At 40.7% G+C, this 18849-nt stretch overlaps 2 protein-coding genes across 5 annotated transcripts in view; both read right to left on the bottom strand.

Annotated features, from left to right (window-relative positions):
• disc1 (DISC1 scaffold protein) overlaps positions 1-8154 on the bottom strand; it is a 48002-nt gene extending 39848 nt beyond the window's left edge. For 2 of the 4 annotated variants that reach the window (XM_030748586.1, XM_030748587.1), the window contains exons 1-5: positions 7524-8154; positions 2947-3848; positions 2450-2519; positions 1044-1200; positions 401-497 (exon numbers count right to left, since the gene is read on the bottom strand). In XM_030748586.1, coding sequence (XP_030604446.1) covers positions 401-497; positions 1044-1200; positions 2450-2519; positions 2947-3848; positions 7524-7593 — 1296 coding nt within the window. In that variant the 5' untranslated portion in view covers positions 7594-8154. Of the gene's footprint in view, positions 1-400; positions 498-1043; positions 1201-2449; positions 2520-2946; positions 3849-5386; positions 5421-6134; positions 6269-7523 lie in introns of those variants that run through there. The other 2 variants (XM_030748588.1, XM_030748589.1) reach the window with 2 other exon arrangements.
• A 2823-nt stretch (positions 8155-10977) lies between these two features.
• On the bottom strand, positions 10978-18266 carry tsnax (translin-associated factor X). Its single transcript, XM_030748294.1, has 6 exons — positions 17973-18266; positions 17476-17565; positions 17262-17376; positions 15487-15617; positions 12263-12384; positions 10978-11600 (listed from the first exon to the last, which is right to left on the bottom strand). The coding sequence occupies exons 1-6, from the start codon at positions 17986-17988 to the stop codon at positions 11223-11225; spliced, it is 852 nt and encodes a 283-aa protein (XP_030604154.1). The 5' UTR covers positions 17989-18266; the 3' UTR covers positions 10978-11222.
• Between the last annotated feature and the right edge of the window lie 583 nt (positions 18267-18849).

The raw sequence follows: 18849 nt of genomic DNA, 5'->3' as shown, positions 1-18849 counted from the left end.
GTGTTAGGGATAACAATGTTTTATATGGAGCTAATAGGGACCCTAACAAGTGAAATAACATGAGGGAGTAGTACTTAAAATTTTCAAACCAGTAAATTAAATATTAAATTCAAATACACAATCTGAAACAGAAAGATTTCAAATAGCCATAGGTCCTTCTGTGAGTTATTAGCATTCATCAGAACTATTATGTAATAGTGATATTAAAGTATCAGCAGGGAGAATAGTTATTCTTATTCCTCTGTTTATTATTAGTTCACTATCAGTGTAAATACTGGTGACAGTTCTGCTTATTTTAGAAATTAAATTCATTTTTGTGCATGTGGAAAAAAAAATATTTTATTAAATCCTCAGAGGAGTGATAACTCAGATGAGCCGACGCGATGTGAGCTGGATTTACCTCAACGAGCCGCCTCTCTTGTATCAGACGTTCTCTTCGTTGAAGTGGCCCCTGTGATGAGTCGGCTCTCTCCCCGGCATCAGGCTCTGAGCAGTCCCTGCCAACCAGCCACCAGAGAACACAGTCATTACAAAAGTCACTACAATGTTTTGTGTTTTTTAGCACCTCTTTCTGTGAAAGCTAAAGTGAAGTGAAGCTGGGGAACATATGGTTGTACATAATCGCTGATTCTCATTATATAACTCTGTGAAACTGGGAAATATGCTGTTTATCAGAGGTGACCTCTAATCTTTTAGGTTATATTTGTTCAGGATGCCCTCTGAGGAGGCCCCACCTGATTTCCTTCCTGTTACAAGAGCTATTTTTGAGAGCCCCCCGCCCCCCCTTTGCGCTGTGCTACAATGTTACAACAAAGGAGAGAGAACAAGCTTATGGACTCAAATAAGCCACATTATCATGAACACTGGTGGTTTATTGCAATAAAAATATCTGTTTAAATAAATGATATAAAATATAAAATGAGATCCTAAGCAAAACTGAAAAAGTCATTTTCAATCTAAACCCATTTCATATTACCTTTACTTAGTTAACGTGTATTTAAATATTAAAGCCTTTCAGTTAATCTGGTAAAACCGTCACTGACCCGTGCTGACCGCAGTCTCCCCTCTGGAGGGCGCCGTGCACCGCCTGTCTGAGCCTCTCAAGGAACAGAGCCACACTGGGCTGTTGGGAGGGTAAACCCAGCTCGAGAGTGCTCCGTTCTCTGGACAGCTCCTCTAACTTTTTCCCAAAACGCTCAGCTGAAAACATACATGCACACACGCAGAAAAACATCACACTTATTAACAAGTAGTTTCAAGTCCAGGTGCTGTAATGTGACATTAGAAATATGCCTCAGGTGTCCTTCTATGTGACCTACATTTACTAGAATAAAACTGCTGCACACATCAGTCTTTATTGAACTATCCAATTAGCCCTTAATTAGAAGCCACTTAAGGAGGGCACATTTCTGCCAACAGGATTCATTTCTGAACTTGCTGTTTTTATGAATGCTGGCAAAAAAAAAAAAAAAAAAAACTGCATTTCTTGGCTCTGTAAATATATGATCCTAAAACTAAATTCATTCAAGTCTGGTGGGTTTATGGCTAAATAAAAAAAAATCGTGACCTCCACATCCACTGACTGAATGTACAGATCTAATCTCATCAACACTCTGCTAGTGGAAAAACAAAATCAAGTGTGTAAGGTACAACACCATCAACAGGCAAGGAGAAGACCGGACACGGCCTAATACACTGACCCAGATAATAAGCGCCTTCAAACAGATCTACAGTATACAGAAACATGTGTATCTAAAGCCTATTTAAGCTGCTTCTATCCCAGCATGCAAGAAATTGGTTAGAATGCAGTTTTTTGTTTTTGCTTTGTTTTGTTTTTATTTTCCTTGGATTATTTAGAAAAATATTTAGGTCAAGGTCTTAAATGAATGCAATTTTCTTTACAAGTCTTCAGTAAAGTACAAATTACATTTGTTAGGTTTGAGGCCTTGTTGTTTCTCAGTGTTTAAAAGATCTCAAGGGGGAATTTGAATGCACAAACCTTTCCTGTAAAATTTTCCTGTACTTTCCAGTAAATAAATGTGAAATTTGATTTGGGTTGACCTAATAACTGCTCTGCTTTCTGTTTTAAACCATATAAATTGTTCTCGTCAGCGAGTTTCCTGAGGTATGTACGACGCAGTCGGTGAACAAAGGGTTTCTTCAGCTCTGTGTAACGTTCAGGCTTCGGCTCTCATGTGTTCTATCAATCAGGTCATCTCAGTGTGACCCACAGCAAATCAGCAAGAAATGTAATAAAGAGGCTGACATCAAAGAGATAAATGTTAGGATCCAAGCATGTGAATGAAGGTTAGCACGTGTTAGGCTGCTGTGGCTTTCTGGTCACCCAGTCAACACATTTGTACTGCGCTCTTTTCTCTATGCTAACTTTATCGTTTATAAAGGCTTTAGCTCTTCAACCTTAACTGAAATGGCTAAACTGAAGGTTTACCTGCGTCGTAGTCGTCATCCAGAATAGCTTTCTGCTGGAGCCTCTGCAGCTTCAACATCATGGACTCAATCTGAGAGACAGCAAACAGAAGACAGAACAGGTTACTCAACAGTTCACGGTCTTTTGAACAGTCAATACATGCCAAAAAAAAAAAAGTGGGTGCAATGACCATCAGGTCAAAGTGATACTGGGTGAGCAGGTTGAGGAATGGGCATGACACTGTTTTGACTACGTCAGTATTTTACTCTGCTTTCAAGTTTGAGATCAGGAGCTCAAACATGTGTCAAGATGAAAAGAATTAAATATATAGTGGAAGATTTATCAAATCTGTTTTTATCAGGTGAAAAACGGGGTTATTTTACCTCTTCTGATCTATAACAGATATTCAGATTCAAACTCAAAGCCTGAGAGTTCATCTCTATGTGCTTTAGTCTCATCATTTGTTTAAATGAATGAAATGTAAAAAGCAGATGAGCGTCAGGAGTTTTCTCACCCACCTTGGTGTGAGTGGGGTTGTTTTGGAGGCAGTCTTGCAGCACGCCCTCGTACTTCTTCAGCAGGTTGTCCCAGCCTTGCTCCGAGGCGGGTGTGGCGCTCTCGTAGCCAGAGGTGACAGAGGAGGCGGAGGCAGTGTCCCAGTCCACAGAGAGCGAGGAAGTGACTTCTATATCGACAGACTGGGACTCGGAGTCAGGCAGGTGGGATGTTTCCTCCTTGTCGGCAAACAGACATTCCCGCCAAAACTTCCCATCTGAAGAGAGCTCCTCGGCCGGTAGTGTTTGAGCAGGAGATGGCTGCTTTGAGAAACTGTGCTCAACAAATAAGGTTTCGGGTTTTGTTTGAGGCAGATTAGATGCTTTTGTTGATGGATTTAGTTGTTGTTCCTGTGTGGGTGTGGTGATTGTGCCTGTTTTCTGGCCGGGGGTGAGTGACTGTTGGATGAAACTGAAGCTGGAGTTAAAAGAGTCCTCTGGCTCCGACTGAGGGGCCACCCTTGAACTTAACCTGAGTTCATTCTGGGGCACTGAGGTCTGACCCAGATGGCTGGATGTACTCTTAGAAATGCAGTCCACAGGGTAAGGAGGGTGGGTAACAGAGCAGACAAAGCTCTTAGTCTTGCAGGAGCCACACGTGTATTTATCAGCCTGTTGCTGATTTATTAAAGACAGACTGACTGCAGGAGCTGAACTTGGCCTTTGAGCACTGGTTGCATCAGTTATGTCAATGCGGTGTCCTGATTTTCCATTCGTAATAAAAGTGGTTGTCCTGTCCTCCTCCTCCTCATCCTCCTCTTCCTGAGTTGCACTCTGCAGTCTGGACTGCTCTCCCCTCATGTACCCTGGTCTTCGGTGGAGCCTCTTACGACCGGAGCTGCCAGATGTCCCTGATGCTCTGCCACCTGTCGATGCAGAGATTAACCATTAAGCTTGACAACACGGCCATGAGGAAGATAACGCATGACCTCATAGGAGTGGCAGGATTAACCATGTGATCATGGACTACAGCAGGAAGATGTAATGCTAAATGTGCCAATTACACAAGGACCTAAAGCAGCTGTGATCTAACGCAGTGACCTTGTTATTTAAAGATAGTGCCTAACTAACTGAATTTTAAAAAAAATAAAAATAAAAAAAAAAAAGGTCGGGCAGATGTGTGACATTTCCCAGGGTTCTGCTCCAGCTGCTGGGAAATACCAAAGCTGCACAGTCATTTTTAAGTTAAGACATGCCTCTCTGTAGAAGAGCGGCTGCATGAATATTTTCTGAGATTACATTTGAATTTTTTTTAAATTTTTGCAAATAGCAATATTGCTTCAGAGAACAGGTTCTCAAACCATACCAGAGCATACACACCTGGGTCCACAGCCTTAAACTGGTCTGTTACACTGAGATATAAGGCAAAGGTCTGATTCATGTTGGTCCACCAGCAAACTGGCACTGATGATGCTAGCAAGGCTCAAATCATTTTCCAGACAGCATAATGACAGGATCTGTATCTGCAGGGGCACTACAACCTAGTTATTACAGGTTATTTGGTCAGAACTTTTTCAAAAAAAAAAAAAAATAGGGTGATACTGGTTGGCTGTGGGTTATGAGTCTTCCGAAAAAAGCAATAAATAGAAAGATGGAGAAAAACTGCACAGAGCTAAGAGACTTTTAAAAGTAAGGCGATAATTAAGGACATGAATTTGTCACTGCAACATTGTCCTTTTGCATTAGAAGTAATTTAACTCATTTGTTTGTATAAAACAATGACAATTAGTCCAGTTTGCGTTGCACTCATAGTAGAGGGAGTTTCTCATAAAACTTTCCAGTTATCGTGACAGTGATGGCATGACTGTTTTTGTAAAGGGGGCATAACTGAAACAGTTTGAGAACCACATACATGGGCATTCCTAGCAATGGGAAGCGATAAAAAACATACGTGCAAACAGTACTTGGTCTGAAAGTGGAGCATGATGATAAAGGCCAGATTGTGGTGGGAGCCAGACACCTGCTGCAGGGTCACGCGATTAATAGATATAATGTGTAGGATTCAGACGAGGAGGCGCTCAAATGTTGGGGATCAACAGTCCCTTTGTGTACAGCTGCGCTGCTTCTTCTTTCACTTCTGGCTCTCAGTTTTCTCCTCCCACTCACGAACACTAAAGTCACACAGAGACTCACTGGCAGTGCAGAAGACAGAGGGATCAGTCATACTATTGTCAGTGTTAAAGCCTGCTACATGCTTTAAAGACCTTAAAAACAAATTCAAAATGGCAACAACAACAAAAACACATAAGAAAAAGCTATTGCACAACTATAAGCCACTACAAATAATCTGTTTTAGCAGTGGGAGCGCAATCATCCCGCAGCTGTATGTCGAGACAGGAATGCAGGACATCGAACAAAGTATGACCACTAAGCAACCACAGCCCACTTCTCAACACCCACTAACCTCCTATGATGCCACTCCTAAACTATCCCATGTGACCGGAGAGGAAGAGGCACAAGAAGTCACCACTGAGGGCAGGATTTCTAGTGAGAGTAACACAAGGATGCTTCCATTGTAGCCACAGTGTTTTATGTATGTGTGTAGTGCAGGAGACACTGTTCACTTAGAGCTTTCTGTCCGCTGGGACCAAAGCTTGGTTTACACACAGGTCCATTAGAGGTTCATTGCAGACGTGGCCACTGTTCCATAACTGATGTAAGAAACCCAACACCCTCTTTAGGTTGCAAATACAACCACACACCGTCTACCATCTGCTGTGGCCAGATATTATACTAAGCCCTCTTTCTAGAGCCAAGCAACTGAAAGAAGAGGACATGATGGTGTTACTGCATACTCACCATACTTCGATTACACAAAGACAGCTCTTCCCAGTTAAGGGGAAGGAAATGCCTGAGGGCCTATTGTGTGTGTGTGTGTGTGTGTGTCAGAGGGCATCTATGTCTCAGTTGAAGCCCCTCAGAGGTATTTTCTACTTCCTGTCAGGCTTTGTGCTAAAATAGTTTGCCGGGAAGTCCGTCAGAAAATACAAACAAGCAAAAAGAGACCTTAAATGGTTCAACACCAAAGATTAAACTGTCCCTCTGCAACAATAGCAGCATTCTCGGGTGTCGCACGCTGCCAGTGTTGAAGAAACTGTACAGAAAGTCTGAGAAAATGAAGCATGTCAGCGAGAAGAGGCGAGATTATTTACCTTTGCAGATTAAAGAGGCCCTCCTCAGCGCTCTTAGGTTAAACACTGCATCCAATTGGGTGCTGAAAGTGCTTCAGCCAAAGACAGAGGAATGCAGGGGATCTCATAAAAACACAAACGTTTGAGGAACAAGCTCAGCACCCTCTGACACACACGCACGCACACAAGTATACAAGCAGATCGGCATGTCAGCAACCTCCTGAGAAGCAGCACTGCTCGGCAGATGTGCAAAACCTCGGCACTTGTGACCAACCAAAGCGGCAGAAATAGGGAAGTGAAAGTTAGCAGTGATATCTATTTATCTATTTATCTATGTAAACACATGGTGATACGAGTGGACAGGAAACCTAATTATACAGTATGGTCCAATCTCAATTCCTCTCTTTGGTGCTAACTCTTGGCCCTAATCTCTCCATTTTGCGTAGAGTTAAGGGTGGGGAATGATGGGATATTCCAGGATTGCATCTCTGCTATGCTCGTGTCAGACCGTAGTCATATGAGCCTCAGTTGAGTGAGTGTTGAGATTCATTTACACACTGCATGTACTCTTTCAAAGACATTTTGATATTTTTTGCTTTCATTAATGTCACACAACAGAACCAGACACCAGAGCAAATCTACTCAGAGCTTTGGCTGTTTCTGAAGCGCTTTTAGAAATAGATTTTTATCTAAGGTTTGCCACATCTAACAGCCTTTTAGCTGCAGTAGTTACCCACCTGCATGTGGCATGATATCAGACAGGGATACCACACAATTTGGCACGCATCAACTTAAAGGGGATTAATAAAGGACTAATATATGGGGCTAATAGATAGAGGTCTGCTTACATATATCCTATTGGATCGCTGTTATATTTATTAGTCCAGTCAATTTTATTTGTATAAACCATTTTAAAACAACAGAAGTTGAGCCAAAAGAGAGATAAGATACAGGCACGCGTTAACATAACATAACTCTCCTGTACTTAGTCTGAATAAGTGTGTGGGGGGAGTGTTCTTCAAGTATTTAATCATTTCCAGCTCACCATCTATCATCACTCATCCAAGAGAGTGACTGGTAGGGAGCCTTTGACCTTCATGACCCAGAGAACTGTTAACTTTCATACATATTCCCATCAATGCAGTTATTAAACAGGCTATGAGTCTTTACTGTTTTTTAGTCTTTTCTTAGTCTTTTCTTTTGTTTGATCATCTCATAATCCCTCCCTAAAGGCTGGTCTTTTTCTTTCTGTCTTTCTTACTTTTTTTGTTTGTTTTGTTTTGTTTTTAGCTCATTTCAGTGTATTGAAGTGATATGAAGCTCCAGATAAAAACTGAAGGCAGCCAACCTGTAAAAGCCCACGGTTTGGTTAGTGTGAGAACATCAGCTGAGAACTTAAAAATGTTTTACCTTCAATGGCTTCGCAGCGGTGAAGCAGAGAGTTGCTGTGACAGTCCAGTCCCATCAGTCCAGCGAACATTTTTCCATTAATTAAAAAGTGTTTGAGTTCAGAAGTCAAAGAAAATCAGATCCCGGCACAAGACTGTGTGGAGTTACATCGACCATGTTTTAGAAGAAGTGGAGCCAGGCAGAGGGACTGATCTCATTTCCGTTGTGGAAAAGTGAACCCAGGCTGCTCTTTTTTTTCCTGCACACTGGAGTGACGGGTGAAAACGGCTTCCGAGCGCGCTCTTTTGCCCATAATAAACATTTCCTGACGCAAATATTTATGGTACATCAGATTCTAACATCTCTCCCTTGCAGGAAACAAGCGGGTCCGGCTGCGCCTAAATTGACGGTCCGGAGAAAGAAGATGGTCCCTTCGCGTCAAGTTGTTTCTTGTGGGAAAAGTGTGGGAAAGACATCCAGCGGTGATGCGCACTGGCAGAAGCAAAGAGCCGAAGCAGAGCTGTCTGTCAGTCGGCACATCGATCAGTTGATCAGTAATCCGTTGGGTGCTGCGCCCTTGCGTCATGCGTCGTGTTGGAGCTCCTACGTGTTCAGGAATTTGACTCCAGACTCCTTCGGACCGCCTCATAGCGGGCAGCATATGAACGCGGCAGCGGACACATAACCGGATTAAAGAGCGCTGCTGTTTATGTTTATGCGTGTTTTATTTTAGGACCACTGCAGATTGTGGAGGAAAAGAGGATTTTTTTTTTCCTTTTACATCGTCTCTCTGTTAATTTACTCAGTCATAAATAACACCAAGTTCAAATGCATAAACAGCATTCAGTTATTTTAAATTACAGTGTAATTTTAAATATATTCCCCTACACATCTTTATGTGTTTCTTTCTGTCGGCACTGAGGGCATCAGCGAGTAGCACAAAACTCCAGACCCCACAGAGCGCAGTCTTTTCTCACACACACACACACACACACACACACACACAACTCATCCCAATGCTCCTTTCATTCAGCTCGGCTGGCTCGTGGACAATAGTCAGAGACAAAAAGCTCTCTCCCACAGACAGAGTGCAGCATTTACTTACCGCACAGCCAGGGTAAGAGAAGGGATGAAATACACTGCCTGGCATGCAGAGTGCCATCACCTGCTCTCTGTTAAAGATTAGAGGCGCTTAATGCATTTTGACAAGTAAATCAGCACACTGCCCCACGGACTGATTAGTTTCCGAGAGCAGCCTTTGATTAACCTATCCAAAAATAAATAAATAAATACAGCTCATTTGTCAAGTTTTTGTTTCTGTGATCTGGGGCTGTGACACAGCATCTGAAAGACAGGAGGACATTTTTTTTATGACCTGCTTTACAAAGAAATATGAAACACCATATTATGTGAAAAAAAACCACAAAGACTAATATAATCACATTTATTTTATGTATTGATAAAAGAGGGCAGTCATGAAATAGTTAAGCGGTCCTCAGTGGGGAGTTGGTGACACCAGAGGGGAGCACACACGGCCTGAAAAAAAATTGGGAAATGAAATTTCAGTTGAAATTTGTCAGCAGGCATTTTGGCTTATCGGATACTGTGGGGAGCAGCACTGCAACCACTGGTGAACAGAGTCATGATTGTTATCAGCGCCACTGAAAACTCAACATGTCTGCTGTCTATGAACTGGATTCATCTCCAAAATATAAAGAGCAGGCCTAAAGAGTCATGTACAGTACAGTGGGACAGGCTTAGGAACAGAAAGGCAAAAAAAAGACTTGCAAATCTAAAAGTTTAATTCATCAAATATAAACACGTAGCTATAAACCAACAACGCACCAGTTCACCTGCCTCAGATCCTCAGCTATGGCTCGCTCTTTCTCTCCTTCACCTGCCGCCGATCTCCGTCATCACCCACACAGAGCAACATTTCCATGGATTCAGTTATCCTTGCTTATCCCAACAATGTATGAACAGTAAATGAGCTCATACATAAATCCGCAATTGTGTTTTCCATGTGTTGTGTATTACAGTACTGTAGATGTGTCCTGCTTTGGACAGCAGATGTCAGGCTTCACACAGATATTGGGCCTTAGTTTCAGTCTGTGTGCACATCTTTACTTTTACATCAAACCTGAGGAAATGTGCATGTTTACTTTCAGCTTGGCTTGTTGGATACTCCTTAAATGATTTAGCTGTATTTACAAGATATTAGCTTGATCCCATATTTCTGTATATACAAATATACAGTATCACATTTGAATGTTTGAATGTGGATTTTCATAAAGAGAAACAAGTTTTCTCCTAATAAAAATGCACCATGTCAATTTCTAGACTTTTCCTGGTATTTTACTCCAGGAAATATTGTATTGCAAGTTTTAAAGAATCATCATAGGAGTGTTTGCCCAAACTGTTATTTCGAGCCAGAGGTCTGAGTCATTGCCACTTTTATAGCCTTCTCATTGAGAAAGATGTTTATCGTGGTTTTGGTCTGTCATATTCCACTCAGTAGATTTATATTATACTTTACTGACAGGCAAATATTTGGCTCAGGGGTGTTCCAGGATTTTTTGTTTTTTTTAAATGGGTGGTACAGAGGGGTTTAGTGTAGTTACAACACTAAATATGTTTCATTTTGCTGATAGAAGTAAATAACAGTGTATCACGCGTCCTTTGTTTACAGTTTGCAAAGAAAAGCAGTTTGGGAATAGTAGGCAGTGGACCTGAGGTACATGCAATATTATTAATGCAGTCAATACAGTCATTGCATGTAATTTATATATATTTATAGTGAGAGAGGAGAACATGACGATTTTTTCCACAGAGAAAAAGGCAGTTAGACCTCCTCTTTATCTCCCCCTTAGTTTCCAAAACTTGTAACAATTTCTTAACAACCACAAAGAGCTTCAATTTCTACACAAAACAGAATTAGTCACAAACAGATTAAAAACATACTTGATCAAAATGTGAAACCTGTAGAGGCAGCAGCGTGACTAATGTGACTCATTAAGTAACATTTTTACTGAGGTTTTATCTGACAATAAAATAGTTCTTTCCCCCTAATTGAATAAAGGCATCTATTCCTAATGATTATACTGTCGCTATCTTCTTGCCATGGAGGCTTATTTGTCACCATACAATAATAAATCCCATCATTCCTCTACAGGAATATTCCTCCTCTTTCTCCAAAGCTTACTTTAAATTTACGTCATTGCACTGGGGTGGAGTGTTTAAAGCAGGCAGAAGGAGACGAGGCGTTGTTTTCGTGTGTGTTTCTGTTGGAGAATAGGGGTGTGCAATGTGCAAAGGTCACATGTTCCTCCTCCACACTGGATGCAGTGAGTGCAGACAGCCAATAGTTCTACCTTAGATTATCTGTGTGATACAGAGAGGGACGAGCAGAGAGAAAATAAAATAAACACATTTTTTTCAAAGCAGCTTAAAGTCCAGGAGAGGAGAGTATGGCATGTTTGGCACAGAACCTTTATTCATGCAAAACAACTGAAGTCATCAGATCTTTATCAAAGAACAGAAAATCCATTGTCTATTGTAACACTGCTGTTGTTGTAATAATAAAAAAAATGAACAAGTATTTCACCAAACACAAGAAACATCAGTGAAATCCTGTTAAAAATGCACACAAACACCAAAAGGGAGCCAAACTAAAGAATACAATGACACCACACAGAAGACGGTTATTGCGGCAGTGCAGGATTAAACCACTCCTTCTTCAGGGTCGATGAGCGTGGTCCGACTGGAGAACACGTCTGCCAGCATGTGTTTGGGGATCTCTGAGCCTCGGACGCGCAGGGTGTAGCAGGCGTCTTCTACTTTGCCCAAGCTCTGTCGCAGCGTGTGCAGCTTCTTGGACACCTCGTACGGGCCCGTGTTCCCAATGTAGGAGAAACCATCGTGGATCTGCCGTAGGAACTGGCTCAGCTGGAAGGGCGTGTCAATGTCGCCATTGCCGACGCTGCTGATGCACATCCGCATCAGCTCTCCCGTTAGGTCTGCCACGCCCAGCAGGTAGTCGGACGGCGTCACCTGAAAGGTCAGGACCTGAGCGCCCAGGGGCATCGCTTCAGCTGAGCCCTGAGATGAAATCAGGACAGGAAAGTATAAACCCAATTCTGAAAAGTCGGGACGTTTGTAAAATGTAAATAAAAAAAAAACAGAAAGCAATGATCTGCATATCTCATAACATCTTATTTTATTTACAACAAAACACAGAAAACATTACATATTTGTACTGAGAAAATGCACCATTTTAAGAAAAATATTAGCTCATTTTGAATTTGATGGCAGCAACACATCTCAAAAAAAGCTGGGGCAGGACAAAAAAAGGCTGGAAAATAAGTGACATTAAAAAGGAACATTTTGCGGCTAATTAGGTTAATTGGCAACAAGTCAGTAGCAAGTCTCTAAGTAGCATCTTAGAGGCAAAGGTTTTCAGAAAGATGGGCCGAGGTTCACCAATCTGAAAAAACTGACCAACTGGGGGAGGGGGGGCAACAGTGCCTATGTACTTGGCAGCATCAGGCACCATCAATGCTGAAAGGTATGTACAGGTTTTAGAGCAACATATGTTCCCATCAATGTCTGGGCCTTACATATTTATGCAATACAAGGCTAAACTGCATACTGCACTTATTACAACAGCATGGCTTTATATTTGAGTCCAGTTTGCTGAACTAAATCTATTTTCTATGAAAATAGATTTTTCTTGAAGAATTTTCTATCCTCTATGAATGTACCTTAGGATCTGCCTTCTCTGTTTTCATGAACACCAGTCTGGCGTTGATCTCCTCCAGGCTGATGAGGTTGCGGTGGCGGATGTAGTGCAGGAAAGAGACGGCTTCCACATATTCCTGAATCCCTGATGAATTACAGCACATTAAAATGGATCTGAGTGAGACTCTGGCAAGTTCACCTGATAATTTCACTGACTGTGCAGCTGAAACTGAATGTGACCGTGGATGGGGCATTTGTTTGTAATTTACTAAAATGACTACTATTACTATGTATCAAAGCATAGCATGCAGAGCGTGTAAACAGCTTCAGCATGAAATCTGCACAGTGCAGATCATAGATGGAGATAATGATTCAAATAAAACCTGTTTCCTGTCTCTGCCTTTTGATAGAACAACAGTGGCCATTTTTTCTGGTGGGCCGAGATGACCCCTCACTTGTTTTCTGGCCCTGAGTAAACAACAATCCAATAATCACAGGACGGAAGACTTTGTGTCTGAAGTTTACTTTTGGAGCGGCAATTGAACTTCAAAGAGCCTGCTATCTCCCTGTACTGACCGCAGTGCGCTGCACAGAGCCAGCAAGGATACTTTATCTTCACTTTACTCTGAATAGCTTTCACCACTCTTGTTATGAGTTTAGTCCAGTCACACCAGCATTTACACAAAGTCAAAGGCAGCGAGCCGGCCGGCTACACGGAGAACATGAGAACTGAAAACCCCTGCTACTAACAAAAAAAATAACAAAATAAAACCCATCACTGACCCCACACTAAATTATGTAAGCTTGATTTCACTTTAATAACTTATTTATTATGAACAATTATAGAAAAATCCCAGATTTTTTCATCCAGCTTCTTATTAAATTTACAGCTTTCACCTTTCTGATACTCAGAACTTTAATTTGAAAGTTTACCTACTAATTACCCACTTCACATATTAATTACCCAACTGATCTATTTACCAATATAGAAACCCATTTTCCATCAGGCTCTTTAAATTAACTACTTATTAATAGAGCCATAATCACAGCAGTAATTCTCAACCTCCTTCAGCAGGCACTACTTGACACAGTCATGGGTTACATGGAAAAATGATGTCAACTATTTAAATTTGATTAATGGAACTGACCTGAAAACAGTTTACTAAGTACTGCAAAAGCAGCATAAATTTGCATCTTAAAAGAAATAGAGAAATAATGAAATAATATAATTACAAAAAGTTTAAAAAATTATAAAAATTGTTGAAACAGCACACTAAAGGTATGACTGGCAGTTCATATTTTTAGCTAATTTATAGTTAACAGTAGCTTTTTTCTAACAGTATGGTTAGCAGTTCCATTATTGGCTAAAGTTATGGATCAACAGTTGAAGCTGTTAGCTAAATGTAACGCACAAATGGGTGACATTGAGTAGTTGGTAAAACTAAAAGTGAGGGATTAACAATTAATAGTTACAAACAGGTGAAATAGTAAGTTGACGCCTGCTAAACTGAAAGTTACCTGATCTATAAATCATTCAGGTGCGGTTTTTATTCAGGCTTCCTTATTTTATGTTTCCTTTCTTAACTTTGTCATTTTATCTTGTGTTGTATGTTATTTGATTAGAACTTTAAAAAGAGTTCCAGCTGTGCTAAAAAATAAAAGGTGGTCATACTAAATATTGACTTTCCAGCTCGTTAGAATAGTGCAAACTCTGCTCTGCCATGTATTATGTATTATTTCCATTTACGTTTGCATGTTTCAAAAAACTGTTGTACTTAATTACCATTTACCTAGTAAAATATAAAGAAATGAGCACTGGCTAAAGGCATTTTTGCAAAGTACTGTCTTTTAAGCTCAGGCCCCAGCCACGGACAATTTTTTCAGACTATTTAAAAAAAGAAAAACTGCTAAAAACATTTAAACACTGCCAGAGGATCCACAGCTGTGCCACTTTCTAAGAGAGGAAACATTTACTGTCAGCAGCTATTTGTGTTTACACTGAAGCAGAAGTTACCTTTGGTCAGTGAGGCTCACAGAAACCTTCCTGAACATAATGTCCAAACAATGACTAAGGGATAAACAAGTGGAAATGTGAGAGATTTTACTGGCACGGTGGCAGGAAAAGTTGAGAGCCGAGTGTGTGCGTATAGCTTGGCAGGATCAGATATGCAAAAAGAGTCTTGAAAACGGCTCAAACACAGTATGTTTGAGGTCTGGCGCACATTCGTGTATTAAGAATACTGAGGATTTTAGGATTGAGCTCAATGGTTGACCACAGAGCGGTTCACTGAGCTGCAGGTGACCCGCAGGAAAAGTTCCACAAGTACATGTGTGTTTGCACTGACTCATAGCTGCTAGCAGAGTTAAAAAAAACAAAACAAAAAAAACAGCTTGCCCGAGTGCCACGCTGCTCTGTTATCAGTGGCAATTATGGTCAGATTTAGCCCACAATATCTTTGATGGTCATTATATAAAAAAACAGACCCATTACACATGCCTGGAGACTTCTCCTCCAGCCAAGATTATCTGGAGGACCCGTGCAGCGTGCCCAGGCTTAATCTAATAAAGATGATGAAAATGGGGAAAAAAATGAAACGTCTAATTGGTGGGAACTGCCACTGGTCACGTCGCGAAGGATGCAGCAGTGATTCCTGTGTGACCGCAATCTAAAAATGACTTCCCCAGCTGCTAGATAACAGCTCACACCCGCTGCCAGTCATGTTTTTTCTCCTACTCTGCAGACATTATGGCTACACTAACAGAAAGTGGCACTCATGCTAGTTGGAAAACAGCTTTATCAGAGGGTGATCATATCCAGGCCTGCATCAAGGTCACACTCTAACACTATCAGAGACTTTACAAATACACCTATGGAGGACAAAAAAAAAAAAAAAAAATCACTTAAGTACAAATTATAAGAAAGAAATTATTAAGTACATCAATTACGTCTTTTTATTAAACACTGAAAGTGCATTAATTAGAACTCTCAATGTCCTTCATAAAAAATAAAAACTATAAAATAAAACATACTGCTTTATATTAAAAGTCAGATTCATGTAATGTGGTCTACATTTTTTTGCAATTACTTCAAATGGACCATGTGCCTTGTATCCCGCGGGACTGTATCATAAATCCATACAAAGTAGCAGGAGAATTTTAAAAAAACACCACCTCTCAGCTTATGCAGTATCTTTCAGAATAAGTATGTACTTTAGATCCAAAGGGAAAGAGGCATGCAACGACTCACCTGGTGTGAACGCTCTGTGAAACTGATAAATATCCTCGCCTCTCAGCTCTTCAGCAATCTGCCCAATCTTCTGCCGGACTCCATCCAGTTTTACATCTGCCTCGTTCAGAATGTCCTCTGCATCCGGTACACTTCACACCAGAAAAAGAATCAATGGTAAAAATGTACAACATGCATATAATTACTTACTTTGTTTCAAACCCAGTGCATGACCACTACAACTGATGGTTATTATTATTATTTTTTTTTTGCATTTTTGGCCACAAAAATCGTGACAGTGGAGAGAGATACAGGGGAAGACACGCGGGCAAACCCGCGCCGCCCGCGGCGTGTGTATGTGGTCGCCGGCTTCACCACTAAGCCACCCAGGGGCACCACTACAACTGATGATAGCGCATTGTTTTTATTTATTTTTACTGATCATTTTCCACTGTAAGCTGAGTTAACAAACAAATTCCTTTCATTATATTTTGCTTCGAAAGAGACAAACTTTATTGTCATTCTTTAAAGTGACCTTGAGCAACATTGAAGGTCTTGCAAAGTTTATCTGTCCAGTCCTCGTACCTGACCTTTTTCAGAGGAAGGTTTTGTTTTGTTTTTTTTAAGTGACAACACTGACCTATCAATTATTCAAACATAAAAAAAAGGCACCTAACTCAAGGGATGAACCAGTGTTGTGACTGCACATAACAGACAACTTAGCAAAGAACCACTTTTAAATTGTAACTTTAAACACTCAGGCGTTGGGTTGCTTTTGCAGCATGATTTGGGTCATTATCCGTTTGCACAGTGAAGCACTCTCCAATCAGCATTGCAGCATTTGGTTAAATCTGAGCAGAGTATAGCCCCGGTACATGACTGCCACTTATTTCAGCAGTCATATCGTTGATAAACACAGATAATGTGGTATAATTCAGATCACGAGCAATTTCCCCCTTTCTCCATACTTTTCTCTTCCCATCATTCTGGTTCAAGTTAATCTTGGTTTCATCCGTAAAAACGTTTGGTTTTCAGATTGTGCGAGTTCTTTTAGATGGTTACTGGCAAAGTCTAATCTGGCCTTCTTGCTCTTGGATGTACCCAGCAGTGTGCGTCTTGTTGTAAAACCTCTTTATTCCCATTTGTGAAGGATTCTCTTGATTGCAGACTTTCACAGTGACACGCCTGCCTCCTCAAGGGTGTTCTTCATTTGGTTAGAGCTTATGAAGTTGTTGTTAATCATGGAGATTAATCTGCAATCATCCACTTCAGTCATCTCCTGTGGTTTTTCAGGGCTTTTGGTGTTTCTAGAATAATGTAATGTATCTAATAATGTAACAGATTGTTGATCTGGCAACACTTTTTTTTGCTAAATCTTTTTTTTTGGTGGTGGGGGGGGTCAGCCTAATGATGACCTCCCTCACTTGCACTGACAAGTGCCTGAAAAGCTATAAAATGCAAATTTAACACGTTGAATCAACTTCAGATATTATGTCTGATGCATTTATCATGAAATAACATAGGACCAGGCCTCACCTGGCCATGAAACTGCTTCAGTCAAGTGTCCAATTACTGAGCCTCTGAATATGGGGGGCTGTGTATAAAAATGGCCATAATTCCTAAACAGTCAATGCAATAGTTTTGTTAAACCCATGGAATTAAAGCTGAAAGTCTGCACTTCAATGACATCTTGACTGTTTGATTTAAAATCCAGTGTGGTGGTGTGTGGCCTTCATCACAAAAACTAAATGTACTTCATCATTTATACAGTGCATATTATTGTTAAGAATACCTACGTGGTCACTCTGTGCAGAAGAAATATGGTTCTCTTGCTTTCAATAGTGACGTCTCGACTAATCTTAACAAGGCGCTCATATTTGTCGTGTTTGGTGTCGAGCTCCTGCTGGAAAACTTAAAATACGCAGAGAAATGTTTCAGTGCAGGCGATATAACAGTAAAAAAAAAACATTTGGGTGCAAAGTGCAGTGAAAATACAGAGGATGCTGTTACCTTTGAATGCAGCCACGACAGATGAGGGGGGGTTGGCGCTTAAATCGTGCTCCTGCGCTGCATCAGCATTTCTCCGTGAACACCCCTCACCTGACACAACGCAGAAAAAGCAGAAATAATAAAGTGCCTAAATGTAGACGCAGTCTGCATGCTTAGGTGCTTGGTTTTATACACCTGTGGCCACGGAAGTGATTGGAACACCTGAATTCAATGACTGGATGGGTGAGTGAATACTTTTGGCAATATAGTGCATGTGCTTCAGCGGCACAGGATTAGAACTTTATTACTTTTGTTACTACTAACAAATGCTTTCAATAACTTGCCTAAGGAATTATGAGTTTGGAAAACAGGGCAGCTTAGCAGTTTAGTCAAATGAATCGTTGCTCCAGCTCCAATTAAACAGCTATCATACTGAATGTTATTTTAAGCTTGCTAGTGAATCACAAAGCTCGTATAACTGGAATAAAAACGCTATTATTCTTGAATATTGAACTTACTTTCTCGCTTATTCATAGCTCCAGTGCTGCCGTTTACAGTTTGAGGATTTTTCGTTAGAGGTGTATTTTAACAGCCGGTGATGCCCGTCAGACGCAAAAGCTGAGTATTTCACGTGTGTATGGTCAAAAAACAAAAGAAAATCCGCTTTACTCAGATAAATAACGGTCTCTGAATGACAGCAAGCAGAATTAGTAAAGTCTACATATCATTTAACGCGAAAGAAACCGTGTTAAAGTGGTTTTAATTACAGGCATTGAGGCGGACCTAGTCCATCGCGGGGCTTTTGCGCTGTTTACACGCGTAGCAGGAAATTCAAAGAAATGCATCACGGGAGATGTAGTAAAATGGCAGAATCTGGAGTTTGTTTTATTACAGCGTTTTCCTTGATGACTAAACCCAGATTAACTGATTTTTAAATCTCATTTTAGAAATTAGCTTGTCCGAACGTATAATACTTGTATTTATAATAATAACATAATATGAATGTAATAATAATACCATATAATACTGTATTTATAATAATTACACAAAATTGTATTTTTAATTAAGTTGTAACGACCAAGTAAGCTGCTAATTATATATCCCTGTGCCTAAACTATTAAGTAAGGTGTGGCAGACTGCCATCCTAGGATGACGAGTGTCGCTTACCTCCATCCCTCCATCAGGTAATCTAAACCTTCTTTGAACAGACTGCTCTGCTGGATGAATCATCAGAAAAACTGGAAACCATGCAGGTGTGGTATGTGGTTGCATTGTGGGTGCCACATGTGCAACTTTTTGGATCTTTGTCATTTTTCTGTAATGTCGACTGTCTTGCCATCCTTGTTTGTTTTTTGTTGCCATCCTACCTACAGAGTTGCACATGTGATAATGGCT

This window comes from Archocentrus centrarchus, chromosome 15, assembly GCF_007364275.1.
Source record: "Archocentrus centrarchus isolate MPI-CPG fArcCen1 chromosome 15, fArcCen1, whole genome shotgun sequence".
In the NCBI taxonomy this organism is placed as follows: Eukaryota; Metazoa; Chordata; class Actinopteri; order Cichliformes; family Cichlidae; genus Archocentrus; species Archocentrus centrarchus.
This window is presented reverse-complemented; position numbering and strand designations above follow the sequence as displayed.